The sequence below is a fragment of the Corapipo altera genome, unplaced genomic scaffold (genome assembly GCF_003945725.1).
Source record: "Corapipo altera isolate COAL_440 unplaced genomic scaffold, ASM394572v1 56, whole genome shotgun sequence".
Classification (NCBI taxonomy): Eukaryota; Metazoa; Chordata; class Aves; order Passeriformes; family Pipridae; genus Corapipo; species Corapipo altera.
Window position 1 is genome coordinate 4509922 of NW_020884896.1, and position 24868 is coordinate 4534789.

A 24868-nucleotide genomic window follows, 5' to 3' on the forward strand; every position below is an offset into this window, starting at 1 on the left:
CGTGGGCTGGACCTCATATATGGAAACAAGCAAGGTCATCTCTTCTCAGGGTAGTTCCTGTGTCGTTGGTGTATCTGCTCAGTCTTCTGCGAATCAAGAAAAACAAAATCAAACAAAACCCACACCAAAAAAAAAAAAATCCCTAACAAAAGGACTTTCTCTCTGCAGCCACAATGCCATTTACCCCCCGCCCGGAGCCAGGGATGCAGTCCTGCTCCAGAGCACGGCCCGGCGGAGCCAGCGGCCGTTCCCTCGGGTAGCTCCGGGCGGGCGCCGCTGCCCTCGGTCGTGCGGGACTCTCCGAGACGGCGGATAAACCCGAGGTGCTGGTAACGCCGTAGCTCTGAGGTAATCTGCTTTGAGGAGACCAGGAGGTCAAGCCTGCAAGTTAAATGGATTTGAGTCATGTAGAGTTAAACTAACCCCTCCCACAGCCATGGACCACTAAAGCGCCCATTTTCATGAGCACCTCTCACTAAGGCAGCTCGGAGCCGGCGGAGGCTGAGAGAGGAAGAGGGAGGGAGCGAGCACCAGAACTGATGGATGAGCCAAAGGGTAAGGAGAGAAGCGAACCGCTGATCTCCAAAGGCAGCCCTCACCCCCGGCGAAGGGCGCGGGGGAGCGGGAGGGCTCGGCGGGGAGCCCCCGGCGTGGCGGCATCCCGCGGCCGGCACTCGGGGGAGGCTGTGCATATTCATGAGGAGCTCCTTCGGATGTGCCAGTCAGGCGGGAGCTGTGGCTGCGGCATCCCCGGGCGGCGCGTCCCTCCCTCCGCGCCCGCGGAGCGCTGCGGGCGGTGGGCGAAGGCTCCGCGGCGGGGGCTTGCCGGGGTGGGCGCAGCCTTTGCCGCAGTCCGCCCCCGGCTGACATCATCTTCCAGCCCTTGGACTCCTGGTCGCTCCTGAAGGACAATGCCGAGTTGTGACTGGGGTGCCCGGGTGGGGGGCCGGGAGGAGCCGGAGGTGCCCGCGGGCTGGGGGGTCCCGGGCGGTGCAGCGGGGCGGGCGGCAGCGGGGGCTCCGCGCCGGCGTCTGCCAGAAGTTTGGTCGCGTCAGTGCGAGGGATTCCCTCCCCGCGGCGGGGAAGAGCCGGCTGCGAGTCCCGGCTGCCGCCGGCTCTGCCCGCGGGGTCGGGGCCGCTCTCCAAGGGCGAAGGGGGCGGGGAGGCAAGAGCAAAAACTCAGTGGAAGTGTTAGCTGTTGGAAAACCGCGGTGGGAGGCAACAGCTCTGAGGCTGGAAGCAGTGCTGTGCTGGGTACGAGGGGCTCTCGGTGCATGGTCTCGGAAAAGGAGGGTTCGCCACTCGGCAGCCGGGCAGCCCTCTGGCCTTAACTGCGATCCTGCGGATCGGGGGAGAGACCCGGCAATAGCTCTCTTGCACCGGGTTTTTTCTACAAGATACATGTCTTTCACTAGGCTTTGCCTTTTATAATCAGCTGACACGGTGCACGTAGCAGCACTAGTCACACAACGTTTGGCAGAAACATTTCCTAGTTTAGTATCAGCTTTTGTCTATCTGGGTGCCTTACCCATCTGGGTGCCTTACCCTCTGTTTACAGCGCCTTCTGCAATAGGGTCCGTCTTTCCGTACTGCTGACAGCACTGTGCTCTGCGTGGCTTTCGAACACAAACCAGGAACTCGGATAAATAAGCAAGAAGCAGTACACTGAAAAAATATCTGGGCAGAAACTTAGCTTTTAAACTGAGTGAGAAGCTTAGGGATAATAGTTTCCACTATTTTGGTAGTTTCTTGTTCAGTACCAGGTGGAAGTCTCTAATTTATCATTGTTATGACAACAGGGAAACAAAATGTGATTTTTTTTTTTCCCCCTAAAATAAACAAAATGGTAAACTAGACCTCTCCAAGGTTTTAGCTTCACAGATTGTAAAGAATAGCATTTGGGAGGAAGAAGCATTTTCTTAGTCTGACGTACATCAAAATTTTAAGCAAAGTATGGCAGAAGGAGAAGGTTAGCTCATTAGTTTATGCAGTCATGAGTGAAGCTGGAAATATTTAGAGATAATTTGCCTCTGCTAAGGAGGGAGATAAGAACAGCTTTGAAACCAGTCTTTTAAAAGTTTCATTCCAAAAATAAAATACAATGCGTGAATGGAGACTTCTAGTGAGTGAGGAATCACAGGGAAGAAACTTAGATAATGAGAACTGATTTAGCAAAGAGGATCAAATAAGCCTTCTTTTAGAAAGTGGAATTTTAAAGAGGCAGAAGGAAACTGAAGAAAACTGACAGTGCTCAGGACAGTTGCAGAAGAGGCAGTGATGGTGTCAGAATGGGCTGACCTGCAGAGCAGGCAGGTCTTATAAGAGCCTAAAGAAAATTAGTGTAAAAAATAGCAAGAAACTGTGTTTTGGGGGGGGACAGAAAACACAACACTGTTTTTGAGAACTCCTCTCGCAGTATCTTTTACAGAGGCAGCAGTCAATGGGTGCAACATGGGCAAGTCCAGGACAGGCAGTATCTATCAGGTATTAGGAAAGTTTCCACCTTGAAATGAGGGACAAATGGACACCAAGGCCATGTCCTTTCATCAAAAAGGAATTATCAGGGAGTGTTTCAGTAAGAGACCTGTTTCCTGTGAGCCTTGTCCATGAGGAAGCCTGATTTTAAATATTGATGCTGTCATCTCTGCTTTGATATTTAGATTAATATATTAACATAGCCAAGGAAGAAATTCTGTTTGGGATGCTACAGAGCAACAGGTTATATTAGTGATTAGTGTTGAATACCTTCTTGGACAGAAAGCATGACTGCCTGACAAATACATGTTACTGGAAAACATATAGGTGTGCTTCAGTCCAGGGAGAGCATGATGGTGGTCTCATGTAGACAGCAGTGAAAATCAGTAGACCTTCTAAAATATATCTATTTTAATCTAGAAGGTACTAAGGTAGTAACTCTGATTGGGAGCTCTCTATATACATGATGAATTAATTAATCAGATGACTGCTCGCTATGGATTGTTCCAGCACACAACAGTAATCAAGCAAAATCTGATGGGGAAAAAAAAGTAAAAGAATGTGAATGGAAAATCACAAATTTAAAGAAGACATACTGACCAGCACTTCAAAACCAAGAATGAGGATAACTTTGACTTGTTCATTCAGGCAGTGAAGGCAGCAAGTAGAAGTTAACACAAGTAAATGACAAGGAAGTGGAGAAAGAGGAATTGGAGAACATCTGATAGAAAATACAGACTGTAAATTGGGGAAGATTATTTAGAGAAAGTAAAGATGTCAGGAGAAATCTAAATTTAGCAGGACTAAGCACAATTAAAAGGAAGCATTTTGTGTTCTTAGGAACAAAATAATGTATATCTAGTAATTGTGTAATCATTATGAGGTGGACAGGGTAAGATTTTAATGATGATGCAGGAAAAATCCCGGAAAAGTGTTGGTTAAACACTTTTTCAAACTTGAGGGGAGAGAAATTAATTCTGATATGAAGGAATATTTCATGGACATATTATAACTAACTAGTTTGTTTTGTAGATTAACATTTTGGGGGCAATAAAGTTTTACAACAATTTAAAATTAAGTATGCCAAATACGTATTGAGAAGATCTATACTCAATGATTTTCATTTTCAGCAAACTGGAACACTAGGGATATCTCATGCAATGGGAAGAATAGTATTGTTGATCCAATACTGGTGGGTAGCCTGGAGAACTATTTCCAATTTAACTTGACATCAGTTTTATCTAAATTACTGGATAGGTCATCTCAATAATCAGGTTTTAATTGCTAGTATTCTTTTGGTTTTGTGGAGCATAAAACTAGTCAAAGTATCTTTCAGAATAATGTTGTAGAAATTGGTAACACTGTCAAAATGGATAACAGAATGAATGCATTGAAAAGGAAATTATCATCCCATCTCCATCATCCCAGATGGAAGCAAACATAAATTCACGTAATTCCCTCAAGTGAGCATATTAACCTGCATCCTAGAATGGAGATAGTCCCACCTTCAAGAGTTGCCAGCAAGAACTTCAAGGATTACATTTCTTTTGGGTTTGAAACTTGGTTAGAAAATCCATTTATAAGAAGGGGCGATGGGAAGTATTTCAAGTACTGGTGAATCTTTTAATTTGTCTTTGCTTTCTTGAAGGCTCTTTTGTTTACACAGTAAGTCAGCTGACTAAACAAAATAGATGTCACACAAGCCTGGTGTGATTCTCATTTTGGAAAACAGGCTGCATTTTGTCTAATGCATGTTATCACTCATCAAAGTTCTAGGAAAAATTACGTATTCTTAAAAACTTAGTGACTGTTGAATAAATCTTGACTCTAAGTTAAGGGACTCTATAAAGCCTGACTTCCCTTATGGTTAGGAACTACTATACAAAAGGGGAGGGAACTGGAAGAACTAACTTCTCTGGTTGCTATTGTACAGCCGTAAGTGTAGGACTGGGAAGGCACTGGTCCTTTATTTTCCAAATAATTATTTGCACTTGTTTTATTTTTCAGAGATAACAAACATGGTTGAAAACAGCAAATATTAATATCTTCCATGTTTAAACTTCTTCACAATAGATGAATTTCTGATGTTGTTGAGATTATAAAAGTTTCCCTTTGACTCTCTAGCAAAGAATAAGCTAATGGATTATTAATAATTAAGACTTGGATAGCAATAGACCTCAAAAATATTCATCAAAAGGAATAATCACTAAACAGCTGTGTTTCCAGAAGTATTCTGCAAGAGGCCCAATGGCATTAGACATTTTCAATAATGATCTAAAAAGTATAAAATCGTTGCTGATTTGCAGATGGAGTTTGTCAGTGCTAGGAGGACCAGTACAAATACCAATTAAGTCAGAGGAAAAAGTCTAAAGAAGCCAAGAGAGGTTGGAAACATAAAGAGCAAATAAAAGGCTTCAAGCCAAGCTTGTAAAAGCACAGCTAATGTGACTTTGGGAGGAAAATTGGACATTCAAACTCTGAATAGATTAGAAAGACAATGTTGTCCTGAAAAAAATATGCAGAGGTGTGTATGTGTGTGTGTATATATATATATATGTATATATGTCTGGGACAGCCATAACTCACTGTTTTAATTTTTTTATGTATATGCTCAGCTGCCTTATGATGGAGGGAGAAGGTTGTCCTCTAGTCAACTTTACTGTGACCACTGCAATAAGCTTTTTGTTTGCCTCTTGACTTCTAATTACCAGAAGCATATAGAAAACCCCCAAAAGGAGAAAAATACATTTAAGAAGCTGGACACTTGAAAAGGGAAGGGTTATAAAAGCTGTAATAATTTATAATCTTTTTATTCTTTCCTAAGTTGCGTAACTGGCCTAGTATAGGAAAAGTATCACTCTTGGTCACAGTCCTTTTTTTTCCTAAGCATCTTTACACCTTTAGCACTTGTTGGTTTGGGAGCAACCAGGAAATGAAACTTTTGGGTTAATACCCTCTGGGTAGGTATTTTGTACCTTCTTACTAGCCCAGTGCTCAGTAACAGTGTTCCACAGAGCTGGATCTGGTTGGAAGTGTGTTGATACAGGAGCTGAGTTCTCAGCTTAGAAAGTATCTGTTCAAGGTGGTTAGAAGGTTTTTAAAGACAGAAGGGTTTGGGCTGAACATTGCGATGAAGTAGATACACTGGGGTGACTTTGGGGAGTCACCCCATAAGGGATTAGTATTGCTTGAGACTAATCAAACTTAAATTGCAAAATTCTAGATGGTGTTCAAAAGAGAAGCACCACTGTTGGTTTTCTGAAAGCTGAGTTAGATGGTGACCACTTCTAAAATTCTATTTTCTTATTGTTTTGTTATCTAGATGTGAGAACTGCCTTTATCTTTCAACTCAGTGGAAACTTCCCTTCCCTGAGCAGAGCTGAAGGTTTATGGGAGGCACTTCCATCACTGTCTCCTAGTCACAGAGCTGTTGCCAGTATGCTTTCATGGAGAGCAGCAGAGCCTAAGGGTGCACTTCTACAGCTGGCGTAATCTGACATAAATCTGTGCTGCTGAAAGAGAAGAGACAAGGCGCCTCTCCTTGTCCCCTAGCCTTGTTCTTTTTAATCTGCAATAACTTTCAGCTTGTCTAACTTGAAAGCCACCACCAGCCCAAGTGAGAGAACAGAAGGAGGGTAAGTGTAAAAGTCACTTAGATTAAAATTATTGGGGGGGTGTGGAAATCTTCACTGCAACACAAGGAGAGACACAAAAACAGCCCTGTGCTCTGAAACAGTGCTGCATTAGCAGCACGAATAAAGAAATGAGTTAAGGGAAAAAGTGTGAGAGACCAGATGGAAGGGAACAGAGTCGGCTAAGTGCACACTGAAGAAATTCATCTGCTCACATCTTCTCATGCATCCGCTGCCCCCAAATGTGGAAAATGCTGGAAAGATCTGTTTCCCATCCTGCTCTTTGGGCTCCTTGTCCCTCTGTCCCCAGTCCTGCACTGGCTATTCACACTCAAGGGTGATGCAGGCTGTGTAGTGGTCACTACTGTCACTACTCTGTTGGTGCTTAGCCAGCACCAGCAATGCTACAACTATGCCTCTTATAGGTTCTTGTCTAAACCCTTTGAAGCCCATATTTGTCCCTTCCAGCTTGGGAAGAGCTTTCCGTGAGGATGTGCAGAACCACTTCGCTATTTGCCTTCGCACTGCCTTTCACATTCCCCTTGTGATGTCAACACAGGGATTGAGTTTCTGAAATAAGGAGACATACATCCATCAGCCTGACCCATGCTGTCCCATGCTCCCTTGTGACCTTCATCCAGCTGTATGCTACTTCTCTTCTGACCAAAAAGTAACCCTTATGTGATGGCTGAATGGTTTACAGGCTGGAACTTGCACCTTTGACCAAGCACTTTTATTTTGCTTAAGTAGAAGTTAAAGGCTCTTAGTTGATTCCCCTTTGTTTCTGACCCTCCTGAGAGTCTTGGCTCTGATCGCATAGGATGGTGAATGCCAGATTGTTCTTGAGGGAGAGGATGCAAAGAAAATGGACCTATTTTTACAAAGGAATGAGAATTAGCTTGTCTTCGTTAACTGTCTGCAATCTTTCAGCCAAAGCTCAAACCATCACTGGCCTTTGAGCTCTGTGCTGACTGGAAAAGGTGACTCAGCAGCTCAGGACGCAGAAACCGCTTCAAGCCCTCAGATGGTTCACAGCACTGTCACATTCTGCTCGAAGGGCACCCGAGACGGTGGAGTGACAGGAACGGCCGCTTCAGCTGCTGTGGTTTCTAACGTTCACCAGAAGTGATGCTGCAGATGGGGGCAGGGGAGGCAGCAGCCTCTGCACCTTTCTCCCTGGGCTGTAGCAAGAAGAGGTAGACTCCTCCAGAAGTGAGAGATGGAGGGAATTTGGAGACCCTTCAGTAGAATTAATGGGATGGAAACATCCAGAGTGCATGCCGGAGCCCAGGGAGCAGGCATGCAGCAGGAGGGAAGATGGAGCTCCTGTGTGGGGTGTGGGTTGGTGGTGAGGACAGGTAATGGAATGGCATTTGCTCCTCTGCTGAAAACTGTCCTTCCCTGCCACCTGCTCTTTGCCAGAATGAGAGGGGGCAGCTCTTGCCAGGGAGAACATCTGCTCTTGGCCACAATCAACCCTTGGCTGTTGGCTCCAGCTGCTTTGTGGGAAATGCACTGGAAATCTGCAATTTTGTCTTGAATTGAATGTGCTCAGTAAGCTGATCTAAAGCTTCTATATATTTAGTCTTGCTTTCCTGAAATAATATAGGAAACTTACTGTTTGTCATCTTTGTTTGAGACTGCAGTAAAGATGAAAACAGCGGAAGCTGAAAAGATCTTTATTCTGCTAAATCTAGTGGTCAGGCTCTTGTTTACAAAACTTAGAAATACTGTTGTAACCAAAAGCGTGAAAGTCATACAGAAAAGAAGAAAAGAATGTTCCACTGATGTGTTTAGGATTTATTCTTTCATTAACCAAGGGGAATTGGGACCTTATTTGAAAGGTGGAACTATGGCATAAGACAGAGATACAATGGTCCCTTTCTGTGACAGAGCAAACAGAGCATTTAAGCAAACTGTGAAGTTAAACCTTTGCACTTCACCTTAAAACATAGTGGTTTACAATAGAACCTGGCCCCATGCTATGAACTCCTTGTTAAAGACAGTAATTTTACAGTTGCTTTTTAGGTTACAAAGCATGTCTCAGCTACAGAGACTGGTAATTTCTCTGCCAATTTAAGGACCTTCCAGTATTTTGGCCACTTGGCGTCTTAGAATGCTAACTGGATCCCATAGGCCTTGCCGGGAATAGATGTCCTTCTGTAAATAGGGATTTGGAGAACCTCTTCTGCCCCTTTATTTCTCAAAAGACTGTAACTGTAAATTTACACATCTCGGTAACCTTTGGTGTGGTGTAGTGGTCAGTTTTTAGGTTTACTAGCATCTTTTTAATGTAGTAGTGAATTCTTTTAGCTCTGGTTTCTCCTTCCTCCATCCCCGAAGTCAGATGGCGGGAAGGAGACACAGGGAATGCCTTTTTTCCTCCATGGGACTCTCCTGGCTGTGTTTCTCTTTTTCAACATGTTTCTCCTAACCTAAATGACATTTTCAATTTTTATCGCCTGTTTTTAAAGTTGTAGCAGAACTGCATAGATATTGTAGCATGAGTCATGTGTGTACTTTACTAGACCATTAATCTCCAAATTGTTGTTAGTCTGGCAGAACATCAGAGAATATATCAAAATGATGGAAGATGAATTTAAGAGTAGTTGTTGCCAAAGTGTGCTGCTCTTTCCCTGGACCCTGGGAATTCTGCCTCTCTGCAGGAAGGAAGTGTGCTGTGAGCCCTGGCACATGGGAGCTACCCAGACAAGTGGATGAGGTGGTCCAGAGGACAGAGAACCAGGCATGTGCTGCTCCCTTAGGCTTTTTCATCATCTGGGGAAATGAGGCTAATGGTGCTACCTCTGTAAACTCCTTGGCAGCATATGGGTCAAAAGCACTGTGACAAATTTAAATGTTTCAATTTGTTACTAGGGAAAGGCTGAAGTTCAACAGACAAAAGTATGATGGTGGGCTCCAGTATTACCTGCTTTGTATCAGTTTCCCATATGTTGTGGGCAGACAGCACTGTTGAGAGCTGGAGTCAGCTGTGTAAGCCACAGAGTTGAGGGGAGCCTGGGAATAGTGGGAAAGTAGTGAGAGAGTCCCGGCCTTGCTTGGTGTCTGTGTGCTGGGAGAAGGCTGGACTCATAAGGCTGTGGCATGAGCATGAGAAAATGTATGTGCACAAAAGCCTCCTTGTGAGCATTGTGGTTCTTCTGTGGGATAACTGCAGCTATCCTGTCTCACCAGAGCTTTGTGGGAGAAGCTGAGGTTAATTCCAGCCTGAGTATAAGAATGCTATCAAGTCTGCGCTACACTGGTGACAATGGTCTCAGCCTGTGCTGTCACAGGGAGCTGCTTGGCACATGACACACTGAAAACAGCTCCAGCTCTAACACTGTCAGTAGATCTTGGGTGTAAACTATTTAAAATCCTTTGTGGTGAGTCTGGTAGTGGCACCCGGGAACAGGCTATATTGTTCCCTTCCAGAATTTCAACATCCTCTAACTTCCAGAAGACCGCCACTGCTGCTGTGCTCATGCGTGCTGTGCCACAAGCTCCGAGCAGGAGACCTGGCTACATCTGAGCAGCAGACTGAGCAGCATGGTTACCACAGCAGCCCTAAAACCTACTCCCTGTGCTGTTGCTATAACCTAACCAAACCAAGGAGACCTTTACCCATCTGCGATGATGGCCTGTGGAGTGAAGGTCCTGGTACACCATGCATAAGGTAGGCATGCAGCTGGAGAAGCAGAAATACTAAAACGGGCCTGAAGGAAATGTGAATGAAGTGTGTGTGTGTGTGTGTGTGTGTGTGTGTGTGAGGAGTAGAACAGCAGCAAATCAAAGGTTAAAGGAATGGTCTGTATTGATAACCAAAGGACACGACCGACTGCACTAAAAGTGGATAAATGCTGAAAAAAATGTGTTTGTGACAAGTCCGGCAGCCTACACCCTGATAAGCCTCACATGGATGGCTTGTCAACAAAAGGCATGGGTGCTGATAAAGCCCATGTGTAGATGACTCTTTGGGGAAGAAAACTGTGCTCCAGTAACAGAAGGATCAAAGTAAGCTCAACGCACATCCTGTGTGTGAGCTGTCCTCCTCTCCCAGAAGGAAAACAGACCATGGCAGCTAAAGTACCCAAAATGAGAGGGGAAAAAAGGCACTGAGCAGCCACCTGTCCCAGGTAAATGAGATTTCAAGGCAAATGGATCACACTGCAGTAACCATTAGCTCCTGAAGACAGCAAAAGACCTGCTCAAGAATTTTAGCTTGCCAGTGAAGAGGAACCCAAGAGATGCAGTGAGGACTTGACATCTGGCAGCCTTGGTCTCATCTCACATGGGATCCTGCCAGAGCACCTGGGTGAGCTTGGTGCCTGTGAGTACAAGGGGAGTGCGTGTGGGTGAGAAAATAAGTGTGGCCAAAACGATTTTTCAAAACAAACATCATCTTCCTGTTTCATAAGGTCTTGCACTGTTGCTGCACTAACTTGCTGTATCATAGCTACATTAAAAACTGCTCCATTCGTAAACAAAGCTTTCACATCTTTTTCTCCTTTATAGTTGGTAATCAGAGTTTAAGAAGCTTTTGTTTTGGTGTGATCAATGCTGCAAAAATATAATGAGTTCCAAGTTGGAACTCATTATAAGAGGCTCTGAGGGCTGAAAAATACTGGATGAAAATATCAGACAAAACAGGAGGGCAAGGAAAGTTGTCAGATGCTTTCAGTGATGGGAAGCGCAAAGTTGAAACTACTCAAAAGCCTTTTGCCTTCACTGTTCCCACCCAAAGTTAGTTGACTTCCCCTGTGTCTGCGTAAAGAATGAGCTGGTCATGACCCAGGAAGAGATCGGCTGCTGAAAGTCATCTGAATAAGGGTGCTGTGGGAGCCCAGTTTATAAATGGATTTTAAAGTTAGGGCTCCCACATCTGCCCCACAGGGTTACTGTAGAGCTCCTATTTGTCCTTCAGCCTCTAGCCTTCATTTCCATACTTCACATCTCTTTAAGTGAGCCTCCATCTCTTTAGGATCAAATCCTGCTTTCAATTAGCGTTGTTGTCCTTATGAGTATCTGACATTGGAGTTATTTTTCCCGTTTGTTTTTCTATGAGTTTTATTGTTCCTGTGTAAGATAGTGGTTTCCATAGATACTTCGGACATTAATCTGTCCTCAGTGGACATACAGTTCCTCCCAATGAATTACAGAGCAATTTGCCCCTTCTGCTTGAGGCCTTGGCTCCTTCATCCATATCACTGCTATACTGAGCATTTTAAAACACTGTTGCTGTAATGTCATCTTGATGCATTTGCTTGTGCTCATTACACAGCTTTCAATCCACATGACAGAACTCCTGTCCAACCAGTTTTAAATTCAAAAATGGTACATTGCATTCTAATTTTGAATTTTGTCCCAATAACTGTTGGAAACTTTAGCTCAGCTTTTCTCTGCTATGGGTAACTGTTAAACAAAACAGTGTTTTGTTATTCTTGTTCTCTTTCCCCCCCTTGAGAAATGTTATCAAAGGACAAAGTCTGGCAAAGTATTCAGGACTGGTACGCTCCTATATGAGTGCTCAGCTAGCACCGACTGCTGTTCTTTCAGGCAGCTTTGCGTGAGTTTTCTGTCTTTATCCTGTCTCCACCTTGTCCCAGAGGAAAGCATATATCCTGGATTGCAGAGGTAGATGGTAATGTGAGTCACTGCTTGGTATTTAGTGGTGAGAAATTTTATCACTATCAGTCTCCCCAAATCCTAGCAGAAGCCAAGAAAAATCTGGATGTGGCATTAGTTAGTTATTTCTTCTTTGGCTCTGTTCTGCTCTTATCAGGCTATTTACTGCACAAGTGGGGCTGTTCTGCTGACTCAGCATCACAAGAAGTGATGCCAAGGCACCTCCATGCCACATTTAAGAAATTACAAAGGAGACCATTAGAGTCACAAGTTTTCTCTTTAGCTGATTTATAAATGGATTTGTTTTCTTTCTTGTTCGTTTGTCCCAGAGCTGTTAATAAATATTTCAATGTCCCTGCTCCTGCAGGAGATGTGAGGAAAGTGTGTGCTCATGTGAACTTGTTGCAAGCTCTGCAGCTGGGCTGGAGATCCTGTGGCTGGAAGGTAGGCTCCAGCTTGAGCTTGGGACTTCCTGTCCCAAATCAGAGGGAAAATGGTGCTGAAAGAGGCTGGGAAGCACAGTGGCAGGAGGGAAGCACCAGACCTGTAGCTGCTTTTTGCATGGGCCCAGGGTTGCTGGCCAGTCCTGCTGCTGGGGAGCTGTGCTCATCTTAACAAAGCCAGCTGGTAGCTCTTTTCTGTGCTATAGATTTGTCCTCCTTCCTATAGCAGCCATGTCACAAGCTTGTTGCTTCATCAGCTGAAGTAACCCCTGTTTTGTTGGCTTTGGCAGTGGGGAATGTTGATTTCTCTGTCCCAGTAGGCATCTTTGGACTCTCAGGCTAGAGCCGGGAAACCTGGAGGGAGTGTTACAGAAGAGCATAGAACTTCTCAGCTTGCATCTCCTTGATGGGAATGGAGAGCAGCTGGTGGGAGCTCCCCCTCTTACTTCTCTGGGGGAGATGCAGTGAGAAGTCAGAGCTGTGATGTCCATTTGCCAGGCCCAGTCCTGGGTGCAGTCTCTGCAGATGCCTGGGGGCTGTTCAGTCACCCAGAGCCCTGGGTGATGCTTCTGCTGCAGCCCCTTGCACATAATATGTGTAGATGGGACAGCTCACCCTGAGATTAGCTCAGTTGGTTAGAGCCTGGTGCTAATAACACTGAGGTTGTGAGCTCAATCCTCTGTGAGCCGTTCACTTAAGAGCTGGGCTTTGATGATCCTTGTGGGTCCCTTCCAACTCAGGATATTCTGTGATTAAGCTCGTGCACTTGTCAGAAGGATGGGCTGCTCTGACTGTCCCTCTGTGCCCATGCTGCCTTATCAAAAATATTTTGTGTTTGTATTTTGAAATATTTGAGGCAAGGACAGTGGGAGGAGTGGTAGGGAAGATTCATGAAGACATACAAATTGAAAACCAAACTATGTTTTGATTACAAATGGGTTTCTTTTCCTGAGCCTAATTCTTCCCTTGGGATTCACTGCACGTCCCAGTAATAAGTAATGTGAACTTTAGAGATTAATAACATCCTGTGCCAGCCCATTCATCCAGCAAAACTCCTTGGCTCTTTTGTTACATGTCGGCATGAGGCTCCAGCCTTTTCAAAGTGCTCTTCTGACTGTGAAAATTTAGATTCATATTTACCTTGTTACCTTTGTAACATCAAGAAGTATTTCTTCTCTTACACTCAGGAACTTTGTCAAGGCCTGTGCCCCGCAATAGGCTTTGATCCCATGTTCTTTCCCATTGGTTGTCGCTCGAAATACCACAGGATAATTTGTTTCCTGCTCTTTGAAATGGAAATTGTAGCAGGATGAGGAACAGAGCATGATATTCATGCCAAATATCATGAGCTGAATTCTCCTCATGGTTTGTGGGAATCCCAGTTATTAAAGTTGACCTCTGAGAACTCAGTATATTTTTCCACAAGACTTGGACAGTAGATGTGCTCCTCATCAGGAGACAGAAACTATTCCAGCTGTTCCCTGTCCTCTGCTATGAAAAGAGGACTGGAGATAGCAGTGCTGACAGATGGGGGTGTGGGGGCAAGTTGGGAAGTGTTTAAGCGGAGTGCTGTCTTTTTTATCCATGCAACCCTAACCCTGGCTTACTGAAAGGAGGCAGCAGGACTGGTGCCCTGCCTGGATAGCCATGGGCCTTTGCTTCATCTGCTAGGATTAGTTGCAAAGGGAAGGTGCCTACAGTTTTCTCTGCTGCAAATGGGTGCTATGTATGTTAAGGGAGGAAAAGCTCACTGGGTTTCTTGCAGGATTAAGACACACTCCTCAAAGAAAGCAGATACTTGTGCTGGAAATCACACTATTAAGAGGAGGCACAACCTGGATGTAGGGAAAATCCCAGGCACAGACAAGCACTGCAGCTTGTGTGCTTGCATACAGGGCTGCTGCAGAATGGGCATCATCCTCCAGGGGCTTTGCCAGTGGTTCTGCTGATGCTGCACCGGCTTGTAACAGTGTTTGTGATCAGTCTCCAATTGTTTTTGGTCCTGGATGGGAAGTGAAACTTCAGGAGAAAAGCTGATTGCTTGGCTATGCAGAAATACTCGGGAAGCTCGAGTTCCTACTGGCTGCAGAAGCACAGGCAGTGACTCTGCTTGCTCACATGTGGCACTTCGGGCAGCTGTGTTTTTTGTTTGGAAACCAGGGAAATGAGCTCCTGAAAGCAGTAGTGTTGCTCAACACACAAGGTGATCCCAGGAATCTGCAATTCAGAGAAAACCATCTTTGAGACGTGGCAAGAGGCTTGGCGGCCTCAGCCCCTCCAAGGCAGGAAAGTTCGTCAGTGGAGAGGCATATGGGGAAACTGGTGGCTTCTGGGGCTTGTATTTCGACACTGCTGTAAGTGCTGGGTGCAGAGTGTGCTGTGGGTGATGAGGGGTTTGGATCTGTTTTCTCTGCGGTCCTTCTCCCTGTCAGAACTTCCTGTGGGGCACAGCAGTATTACAGTGCTCAGGACTTTGTGTTCTCCAGGAAGTTTCTGAACTTGCTGGCCCAGTGTAGATATTAAGGGGGGGAGCGGTTGTTCTGGAAGCTGTTTCCTCTCTTTTTTTTCCATGACAAATTGTACACCCTACTGGTGTGGGTGGCTGGTAGGACATGGGAAATGGTGGGCTGCACTGGGTTAGTAATGTGACTCACTCATCACCCATCTTCCAATATAAGCAGTGGCCCTGCTGTCTTTAACAGCAACAATAATTAAATAGTTGTACACAATAGCTGCCTGGGGCTGAACTGGGACTAAGTGACCAAAGCAGGAGAGGTTTAGTGCCCATTACCAGCCAGGATGCTGGAGACAGAGATGGGATGAGGAAACTTGATATGATGGTGGATTTTAGTGGAAGACAGGGTAATTCCTCAAAACTGGGAGTGATCATTTTATAATTTGCAATCTGTTACTTCCAGCTCAAGAGAAATATATGTTGGCCCCAGTCTTGATACAAAAAGAGACATTGCAATGAGAGTTTTGAATTATTACAAAAGCAATTCACAGTTACTCTGTGTCAACAATGTCTAGTTGTTAAAAGAAGTGACTTCACAAAATAAAAAAAACTTGAGCTGAATCAGCAGAGTATTTAAAATGGGCAAATAGGAATGCTAATCAGGAGACTATTAATTTCTTATGCTCTTCCACAGAAGCTGTAATCCAACTGCTGAAAGTTATGTTAATTTGAAAAAGAATAAAATCTCTTAAAGTTGCATATTTAGAGGCAAAAAAAGGAAAGCTAAAATTAGTGCAAATTTAAAGTTGCAAAGTGTAAAAGATGGTCAAAAGAAGCACAAGGAAAAAATCGTGGCCAGAGATTTAAGAAGAGCAAAGAAGAATGTAAGGATCTTGAGCACAAAAGGAAACCTGGCAGCACCATTGACCCATTACAAGTCAGTGTATTAGAACTATCAATGGCAAAGCTGAAAAGGTGTCAGCACTTGATTTTTCTTTCCCCCTCTCTCCTATCGAAAGACAAACAAATGCCTTCACATCATGTGATAGTCAGGTATATTCAAGCAATAACTTAGCTGATAAGCTAGGGAGGAGGGGAAGCCATCTGGAGCTCACTGGATATTTTCTGATGGAACTTCAAGCTTTGTGCGTAATGGCAATAAATCTTCTCCAGTTAAAACAGAGCTTTAATGGGCTGGTAGCAAATTAATACCAGAAGTTTCCTGACAGGAGACTGATGTAACTGATAACAGTTTTCTTTTCTGATTTGAGAAACCTCTTTGAATTGAGAATCCTAAAGAAATTAGTATGAGCACAAGTAGGGTACAGGCACAGAAGTCCAGTAAACACCATATAAATATGAAAAATAGCTGTCTAAAGGTCACTGTGTCAGCAGTATCCTGCCACTTGTTGGTTGTATATTAAGTATCTGGGTCTGACTGCTGCGATATTAGCCAGAAGAGTATCTTCCTGCCGAGATATTTAATCAGCAGGCATCGGGAAAGCTTGGTGGGGCTGGTGTATAATAGCAGGGAGATGGGCTGTGATGCCAAGCTGGGAGGCAGCGTGAGTGCCTTGCAGAGAGCCAGGGAGGCTGAGCGCCATACCCAGCACTGCAGGGCACCGTGGGAAGGTCTCTGACAGGGGAACCTGCTTTGTGCACAGGGTGAATGGGGGATTTGTTGGTGTGGCAGTCCGGGTCACTGGGGCTCGTGCCCAGAACCTCCTGGGCGTTGCCTCTCCAGCAGTAAACCCACACCGCAGGGACAGTGTAAGCAGGGCCGTGGGACTGCCCTGAGCACAAAGCCCCTCTGTGCTCTGGGCAGATGCGGAAGGCAGAGAAGGGGCCTGTGTGCTGCCTGCTCCTTTGTGTCTGTCTCTTGATGCCATTGCTCGGCTTTTGCTGCCTCTAGCACCCGCCAGCTCTCCAGGATTTCCATGTGCTTTTTTTTTTTCCAGGAAAATTGGGCTTGTCCAGTGTGTCTTGTGCAATTTCCCAGGGTCGTATCCCAGTCACAACACTAAAAGCAGCAAAAGGATGAGTTGTTCCCACACCAAGCATTGTTGTACACATGGATAGGATTTAGCAGGATGGTTGCCATGACTGAATTATGTCCGAATGCAACCTGGAGCTTTGTTGGGGAAAGGAGGGAACACATTTATTCAATTGCATCTGTATCCCACAAGGAGAGCATAGGCATTGCATTGGCCTTTGCTAACAGTGTAGCTTATGAGTTCATTGGCCTCTTTTTGCTGACTCCCTGCCTTCTGAACCAAGGAAACAGAGCTGGGAGAAAGTCCAGGAGCCACCCCTGTCCTAAGGCAGGATCTGCTACAACAGTCCTGGCAGATAGAGATGTCATTTGTATGAAGACAATTAAATAGTCTCCCTTGCTCTTCTTTTTTCCAAACTTAACAATCCAATTCCTTCAATCTTTCCTCATAGGTCAAACTTTTAGTCTTCTGATGTTTCTTCTTATTCTCTTCTGGAGTTTCTCCAAGTGGTCTACATGTTTCCTCAAAGGCAGTGCCCAAAATTGGTCATAGAACCTCACAGGAGGCTTTACCAGCTTTAGATGAAGGGAAGGATTACTATAAACTGCTATAGCTGCAATAATGTTTTCTCTAGAAGAGCTACTTAACAGATTGCTTACCACACTGTCTTTGAGTGTTGGCTGTTATCTAAATGTCACATTTTCTCTTGTCCTTAAGTGAGTTAGGCTCTCCCCTATTTGTCAAATTTATTTTCAATTCCAGTCCTGTGTGTCAGTGAGCTTTTCTCCCAGCTTGGTGTTATCTCAGAGACAAGCACACTCTTTATCTTCCAGCTCACTAGTGCACAGGTATGTGTGTACATGGAACAGATTAGTTCAAGCACTCTGCCTGGCTGTGTAGCCTAGATTCATAGGAGTCTGCTGGGATTTGAGACATGTAGGGCTGCGTGATCTCAGTATCAAATGTCTCTGAAAGACAGCATCCAAAAAACTCATTACATTGTTTGGATTATCAGTTTTGCTGACACTTCAGTGTTTGTACTTCAGCACTTAAAAGTATTTAAACTGGAAAAACATAATCCAGTAAATGTGTATTTATTATTCTACATAGCACTACTAGGAGGGTCAGAGATCACACCAGTATTTAGGCCACAATCTTTGCCATATGAATAATTAAAACTTGGAGCAGAGTCTCCCACACTGTTCTGTGTAACAGTTGTAAAAATCCTGATCTGGAGCTTAAATTCTAATTTCAACATGCCCAGTGTCTAGCATCAAGATTTTGAAATAAACCCTCTTAAACCAAAGCCATTTACTTACTGTCTATGTACTTGTATGTATATTCTAAAACAAACCTGAGCCTCTCCACAGCCTAAGACATGTTGGCCTGAAACAGGTGGTTTACATTACTTGCAAAGTCTTCCTAGGTAACCTAGATAAGAGGATGTTTAAATGAAAAAGGCAGATAAAGAATGAGTAAGAAGTCAGTTGGGGACAGAGGAAATTTCATAAAATGGTTGATAAATTAAAGAGTGTGGCTCTTCTGAGTGTTTATGGTTTCAGATGTTTGGTTGTGGTGAGTCTGAAGGCAGGAGTTGCCTCTTGAGTAACGTGCATCAAAACCTGCAAGTTCAGCAGCCTCACAGAGTAATTGGTGAGTTTTTCAGGCAATTCAGCCTGAAAAGCTTAATGACTACTGCAATCTCATTTTAACTCACCAAAAGGATTATGTGTGTATCCCCTCTCTGAACAGCAGCACTGACTGCTCCCATGCCCTTTCCCTGCCATCACTGCTGACAGAACTCCACAGATATGAAACCCTGCAGTTAGTAAATGAGCACAGACTGCATTGCCCAAGCCCCTCTCTAATAGGTGGGTTTGCTGGGATTCCATAGCAGAGGTGCTGGGTTGACTTAACTCTGGCCATTTTGGTAGATGATCATGTTTCTGAGGTAGTACAGGTCCCTACCTCACTTCGTTTTGGGCTGGGACTGTGTCATATCCTGTGTTCATTACTGTGCAAGGCTAGCCTTGCAGCTCTGGTCAGAATGCTCAAGAAAAATAAAAGCAGATTATTCTATATGCAGAGAAGTACTGCTGAACTCTTCAGTTAGATGGAAAAGGCTGGAAACACAAAAATCCAGAAAGGATCATTGTTTATAAGTTGACTAAGGGAATAAATTCCAAAAGGATTGAGAGTTGCAGAAGTTATGAGATCAAAGTGGAACACAGACAGAAGGAACAGACTAGCAATAAAGAAATAAAGACTGAAAGTGAGAATGTTTCTGACCAAACAGAGGTGTAGTGAGAGCGTAAAGGTGATGGTGGGAACTGTCTCTGTCAGTGTGGCACTTGTGCAGTGGAAGAGTGATGGCCTTGCATTACAGTCTCTTATGATCTCTTCTGTAACAGATTGAGTGTGAACACCTAAAGGAAAGATCACATATCAACTTTAGCTGTTGTGCTAAGCCAGAGTTTACAAAAATATCTGTATTTATTAGAGATGATGGGTTACAGTGAGGTTATCTGAATCGAGCATGGCTTTGGACTATGCACAGCATCTTTCCTTTTCTCCTTGACAATCCTAATTTCAGTTTTCAAACAAGCCTTAGTCTCTCCTTATTTCATCTCTAAAAGCAGCTGGTTGCCTGATTCCTTTTAACTTTTGTTGCTAAGTCTTGCTTGGTGAGAAGGGAGTTGGGAGGTGGGCAGCCTTGGCTGTGAGTGACATCTCCTGGCATATATATCTGCCAGTGACTTAGTGTCATTCCAGGGGTAGTTTCATATTTGTCTTGAGGCTCTGGAAGACAAAGGAGTCAAACCTGCTTCTTTGCCTTCACAGAGAGTTGCCTCCCACACTGGTGTGGTCCTTCCTGGGTTATGCACTGAGAGCAACAGGATTTCTGCAGCAAAACTGCTGTCAGCTGGAGTGGCTGACAACATCCTTCTCGGTTCTCTGTCTTAGAGACAGAAAGGGTATTAGATCTGGTTGTGTTTTGAGACCATCTACTGGATGGAACCAATGGTAGCCCTTACAAAAAAAGCAAAGAGACCAAAATTAGAAACAGACAGAGATGCCTGAGCAGCTGGGCTGTGCTCCAACATCTAGAGAGTGCTTAATGCCCGCGCAGCCGGGCAGGGCTCCAGCACCCAGCAGCTCTGAGGTTGGGGAGAAGAAAAGCAGTGTCGTTTCTATGCCTACTTATGGCCTTATGTTTTTATCACTGCTTACAGAGGGCAGCATGGGAGAAAGAGTAGAGATCTGTCTCTATTTGGGTTCTAGCTGGGCACAGAGACAGAAGATCATGTCTGCTTAATCTTTAGCTGAGGAAAAACTGCTAATGGAAGAAAAATCCTGGGGTCTGGCAACCAGACGGTCAAGTACTGCTCCACTTTGTGGACACTGGGGAGTGTCTGCATGACATTCAGGAGTGTGGATTTGAAATTCAAAGGAGTTGGAGGAAGCGAGAATAAGTTCATTCTTTAGCCACTGGAACCTAGAGCTGATGGAGGTAACCAAGTGCACAGAAAAGGGAACTTGTTGAAATGCCTCACTTTTCTGAACAAATGGCAGGTGAATTGTTATGACATTGAATTCTTTACCTGGATTTGCAGTGTTGTTGTTTGGTTTGGGATTTGTTTGTTTTTTTAAATAATTGAGTATTCAGTTATGTACACTTTGAGTGCTATTTTGGAGGTTATTACTTTGCTAGGCTGCCTTCTGGATTATGCTTATCATTCTGTACCTTTTCCTGTATGAAACATTTCAATAAAATGCTCCTCGGTAGCATAAGAGTTCACACAGATGGATACTCTGATATGGGATACAGCAATGAAATCACATCTCTACAACCCGCAGAGCCCTGAAAAGTGCTCATGATACTGAACTAAAATTCAGGCAAGAGTCACATTCAGGGTTAAGGAAATAATGTGCCTTGGCAAAAAAATGACGGATCTCACACTGCAGGTGGGACCAGACAATTGTCAGTATGCCTCTGCCTACAGGCAAGGGACCAGACAATTGTCAGTATGCCTCTGCCTACAGGCAAGGGATTTCTACAACTGTTTATTGGAACGGTCCATTATAGGGAGAAAATTGTTCCTGCTTTGCTGCTAATGCTGGTACTTTTCAGAGTGTGGCTGCTGAAAAGACACAGCAGTCAGACAATACCCATCACAACAGGAAATTTGAAAATCTTAGAAGTTGTGCAAAGTCACCCAGCCTTCGTTCCTATGACAGTAAACACTCAACAAAGCCATTAGTGGCTGCCTTTAGGCAAGATCTCAAAGTAAGGGTGGCAATAATTGTGTGAATGTGCTGTGCAACTGTCAGCAGCACTTTCATGTTTCAAGCACGCTAACTTCTTATCTATACTGTGCAGCTAATTTTACATTATAGCATCTGGTTTTATTCATTTTGCTAGGGTTAAAATAATCTTTGTTTAACAGACATGCTCAGTGCTATCATAACCTGAGCCAGCTACTCTCTCCAATAGGAAGAAAAGTCTCCCAGCTGTCACACTCTGCTGTTTCTAATCACTTTAAGCCATGAGTTCTGGGGCATTTTTCATTAAAGCTGGATAAAATACATTCTTACTTCCTACTGTCTGGTATGTGCACTAGACTATTTTTTCAAGCTGCATTCTTGGAAATACTGGCAGGCATGCTGTGCCCCTAACAGGCATTCACAGAGTGAGTAACAAGCTTCCAAATTTCACAGTTAGCAGATTTACATGTGAGTGTGATGAGAGGGAGCACAGAGCTCCAGGTCTATGTTAGGTTTCCAATGGACATGTCTGCAGCATCTTCAAAGCAAGCTCTCTTGGCATTTCTGAGTTCCATTTTCTCTAGGTAGGTGGGAAGATGTTATTTGTCAATAGTTAGAGATTTCCAGAGGTGTGTTGCTTCTTTTCAGTTGGGCTAACTTCTGAAACTAACTCTAGGATTTGGAGTCATTTGTTAGGTCAGGTAACACTATATAGTTCTGGCACCTGGGACTGCCTCTCACATAAAACCAGAGCAGTGAGAAGATGGCCCTGATCAGAACTTGAATGCTTTTCATATTTGCATGCATGGCATGTGGTGCCAGAATGTATTTGGACCTGGTATCACCTGAGGTCTGGAGACTGCTATCTGGTATCACCTGAGGTCTGGAACCCCGATTCTGGCATGCAGATGCAGAGCAGGTTCAGTCACCTTACCTTATTGGAGGGTGACAATATCTGATGTGGTTGCTTGCATCAAAGTATTGTCACCATCCTGGATGACCTGTAATGTATTTCTAAACATCTCCTAGAGTATTTATGTATAAGGAAAAGAGAAATTAATATTCATCTGAGCAGTCAGATGATCAGTACTTTTGAGTATGGAGCATCAATATGGATAGAAATGGATTTCTTGCCATAGTGGGAGCAAGTATGTCCACTAGAGCTATTTAGTTGTTACATGTGTTGAATTTACATCTAGATTATAAATCTGGGAAATACATTGGGCACAGGGCAGACCATGGAGGTGTGGTATGGCCCATGAAAGCACATCTGCAGGACACCAGGGCTGAGCTCTGCCTCTAAGAAATCCCACACAAGTACGTGGAGTAGGAGATGGGACAGGGATGGGCAAAGGTTTCATAGTGGAAAGAGACTGCAGGAATGTGCCTAAAGACCTTTGGAGTGTGAGGTAAAATGGGCTACTGGGATACTAACATCGTTTTTCTGCTCTAGTCACAGGTACCAAACCAAAGATGTCCTCGACAAGAAAGATTCTACTCATCCTGGGATTCCTCTCTACTTTGGCTGTAATTGCTTTAATTGCTGTAGCAGTGACCCAAAACAAGCCACTTCCGAAGAACATTAAGGTATTTCAAGCTGGTACTCTTAAAACAAGCTGGGGAGTTAGGTGTTCATAGTGCTCAAGGACATGTTGCTGCCCTTGCTGGGTCTGGCTAACCTCTTTTTCTGGCTCCATGCACCTCAACATCTTGTTTTACATCTTTGTCGTAAAACCAGATACGGCTTCATAGGGGATCATCTCTTAAGTAATCAGTCTCAATTTTGCTGCTTTTCTGCTCTTGTATCTTTTGATGGAAACTTTACACTGAAGCACTGCTGAGAAGAGTAATGAAACACATTCCCACAGCTGCCAGATAAGCTGTTCGCTTCTGGTCCCCCTGTGTGTGGAGGCCAGCACATACTGTGTGTGGTTTGGTGCCTCAGGTGTGATAGTGGCTCTGTCTTGCCCACAGTACGGGATTGTGCTGGATGCGGGATCGTCCCACACTAACCTCTATGTGTACGAGTGGCCAGCAGAGAAGGAGAACGACACTGGGGTGGTGAAGCAGGTGGAGGTGTGTAAAGTTGAAGGTAAGAGGAGGAAAGGGAGCTATGGAAGGGGCATGGGATGAAGAAGAGATAATGCAATCAAAGGGTGGGGGAGGAGAAACCCGGGAGAAGAGGCCAATACTGAAAACAGTGTTACGTCACTTAAGAGTTAGACTTGATGATCCTTGCGAGTCCCTTCCAACTCAGAATATCCCGTGAGTATTCTTATTCTGTAATCTGTGAGGTAATGTATATCCCACCTCTTCCCATGGGGAGCTGTATATGCTTAACCTTCCTGGGGGAAAAATGGATCCACTTTTTCCTTTGTTTTTAGAATGCTTGGAAGTAAGTGCTTTTTGGAAAGATCTACACCAAAGAATGTATTTAAATAAATAAAGTGTCAGCATGCACTTTTGCTGAAGTGCTGATGAATATCAGACAGTGAGAAGGGGAGGGCATGGCTTACTCTTTTTTAAGGCTTCTATGCAAGCTAGGCACTGGGCTTAAGGTCCAAGGTTGCTCAACTTAAGCATGTCATGGTTTATTTTTTATTCTATTTAATTACTGTGTAGATATTTTATGGCTCAGGAAGGCATAATGAAGCCTAAGGGTGCACACAACAAGGAGCAGCACAGACCATCATGGATCTCTGCACTCTGAAGGGATGAGAGGTATTGTCAGACCTGCCTGGGGTCTTTTCAGGCCCCTGCAGTGCAGGGAAGAGCCATACTGTTACCAAGCTGCTCCCATAGCTGCTCAGCACTGCACCATCCCACATCATGGGCAGCACGCTGAGCATATGGCAACCTTGGGGAGTGCAGCCTGGGCTTCACTGCTGTGCAGGCACTGGGCCTGGGGCAGTTCAGGGGACATGTGGCAGAGAGGGACAATGAATTTTTCTTTGGGTTAACATGAAAGGCAATAGCTGCAAAACACCCAGTGTTGTAGTGTGACTATGAAGTACACAAACAAATGATAGCATCTGCCCCTGGAGGACCCAGCACAGTGAAGGGTCAGGGATTTTCAGGCGCAGATCCAGGGTACTCCCAGGCAGACTCAGAGAAGTCTGCAGCTGTTCAAGACATGCTCAGGAAATGGTTTGTTTCACTGCAGTCCTCATTGCTAGTTCATAGCCTGCTTCTTGGAGAACAGGTGGCAGATGCTGGGCACTGTGGCCATCCCCCTGTGCATTGGGTTTAGTTGGTGCTGTAGGATTTCCAAAGCTTCTCAGGAATGGGGGGGTTGAATCTGATACTGCTGGCTGTGATATGGTTTAATAAACCTGCTCATGGCAGCACTGTGGGGTTATGCTTGGAGTTGGAACAATGAAGTGTCTTTATTTCTTGCAGGCCCTGGGATCTCAGGTTACTCCCATGCCACAGAGAAGGCAGGTCCCTCTCTGGCACAGTGCCTACAACAAGCAAAAGAGGTGATTCCCTCAATGCAGCACAAAGAGACACCTGTCTACCTCGGAGCAACTGCTGGCATGCGGCTTCTCAGGTACTGTAGAGCCTGTCTCCTTCTCCTGCAGCACTGCACATGGGATCACCATGGATGCTCAGTGGGGGCCTCTTGGGAAAAGTCCTTGGAGATACTGCCAGCTCTCACTGTGCCCAGATACCCTCTTCTGAAGCTGACCTCTCTGAATCCCGAGTCGCCCTGGCTCTTCCCTTGCTTGCTCAGCTTGCCCACTCAGTCCAACCTTCCATCATCTCCTGCATCCAGATGCAGCACAGACACCAGGAGATCAGCAGTGCCAAGCTGATGCTTAGACATTCCCCATATCAAAGGGATGCTCAAACATCCCCACAATCTGGTATTAGGCCTAACCCAGAATTTTTGAGCTCAACCATGTTGTAACTTCCCACATATCTTGACTCATCCTGGGGCCATCAGAGGATAAGGTAACTTTATAATCACATACTCCT

At 44.7% G+C, this 24868-nt stretch overlaps 1 protein-coding gene across 9 annotated transcripts in view; it reads left to right on the forward strand.

Annotated features, from left to right (window-relative positions):
- The first annotated feature begins 436 nt into the window (after positions 1-436).
- The window catches only part of ENTPD1 (ectonucleoside triphosphate diphosphohydrolase 1), a 30129-nt gene continuing 5697 nt past the window's right edge, over positions 437-24868 (forward strand). The window contains exons 1-5 of one of the 9 annotated variants that reach the window (XM_027647847.1): positions 878-962; positions 5798-6110; positions 22344-22477; positions 22865-22982; positions 24290-24440. In XM_027647847.1, coding sequence (XP_027503648.1) covers positions 22364-22477; positions 22865-22982; positions 24290-24440 — 383 coding nt within the window. In that variant the 5' untranslated portion in view covers positions 878-962; positions 5798-6110; positions 22344-22363. Of the gene's footprint in view, positions 556-867; positions 963-5797; positions 6111-9639; positions 9784-10111; positions 10438-14220; positions 14530-15580; positions 15780-22343; positions 22478-22864; positions 22983-24289; positions 24441-24868 lie in introns of those variants that run through there. The other 8 variants (XM_027647844.1, XM_027647845.1, XM_027647850.1 and 5 more) reach the window with 8 other exon arrangements.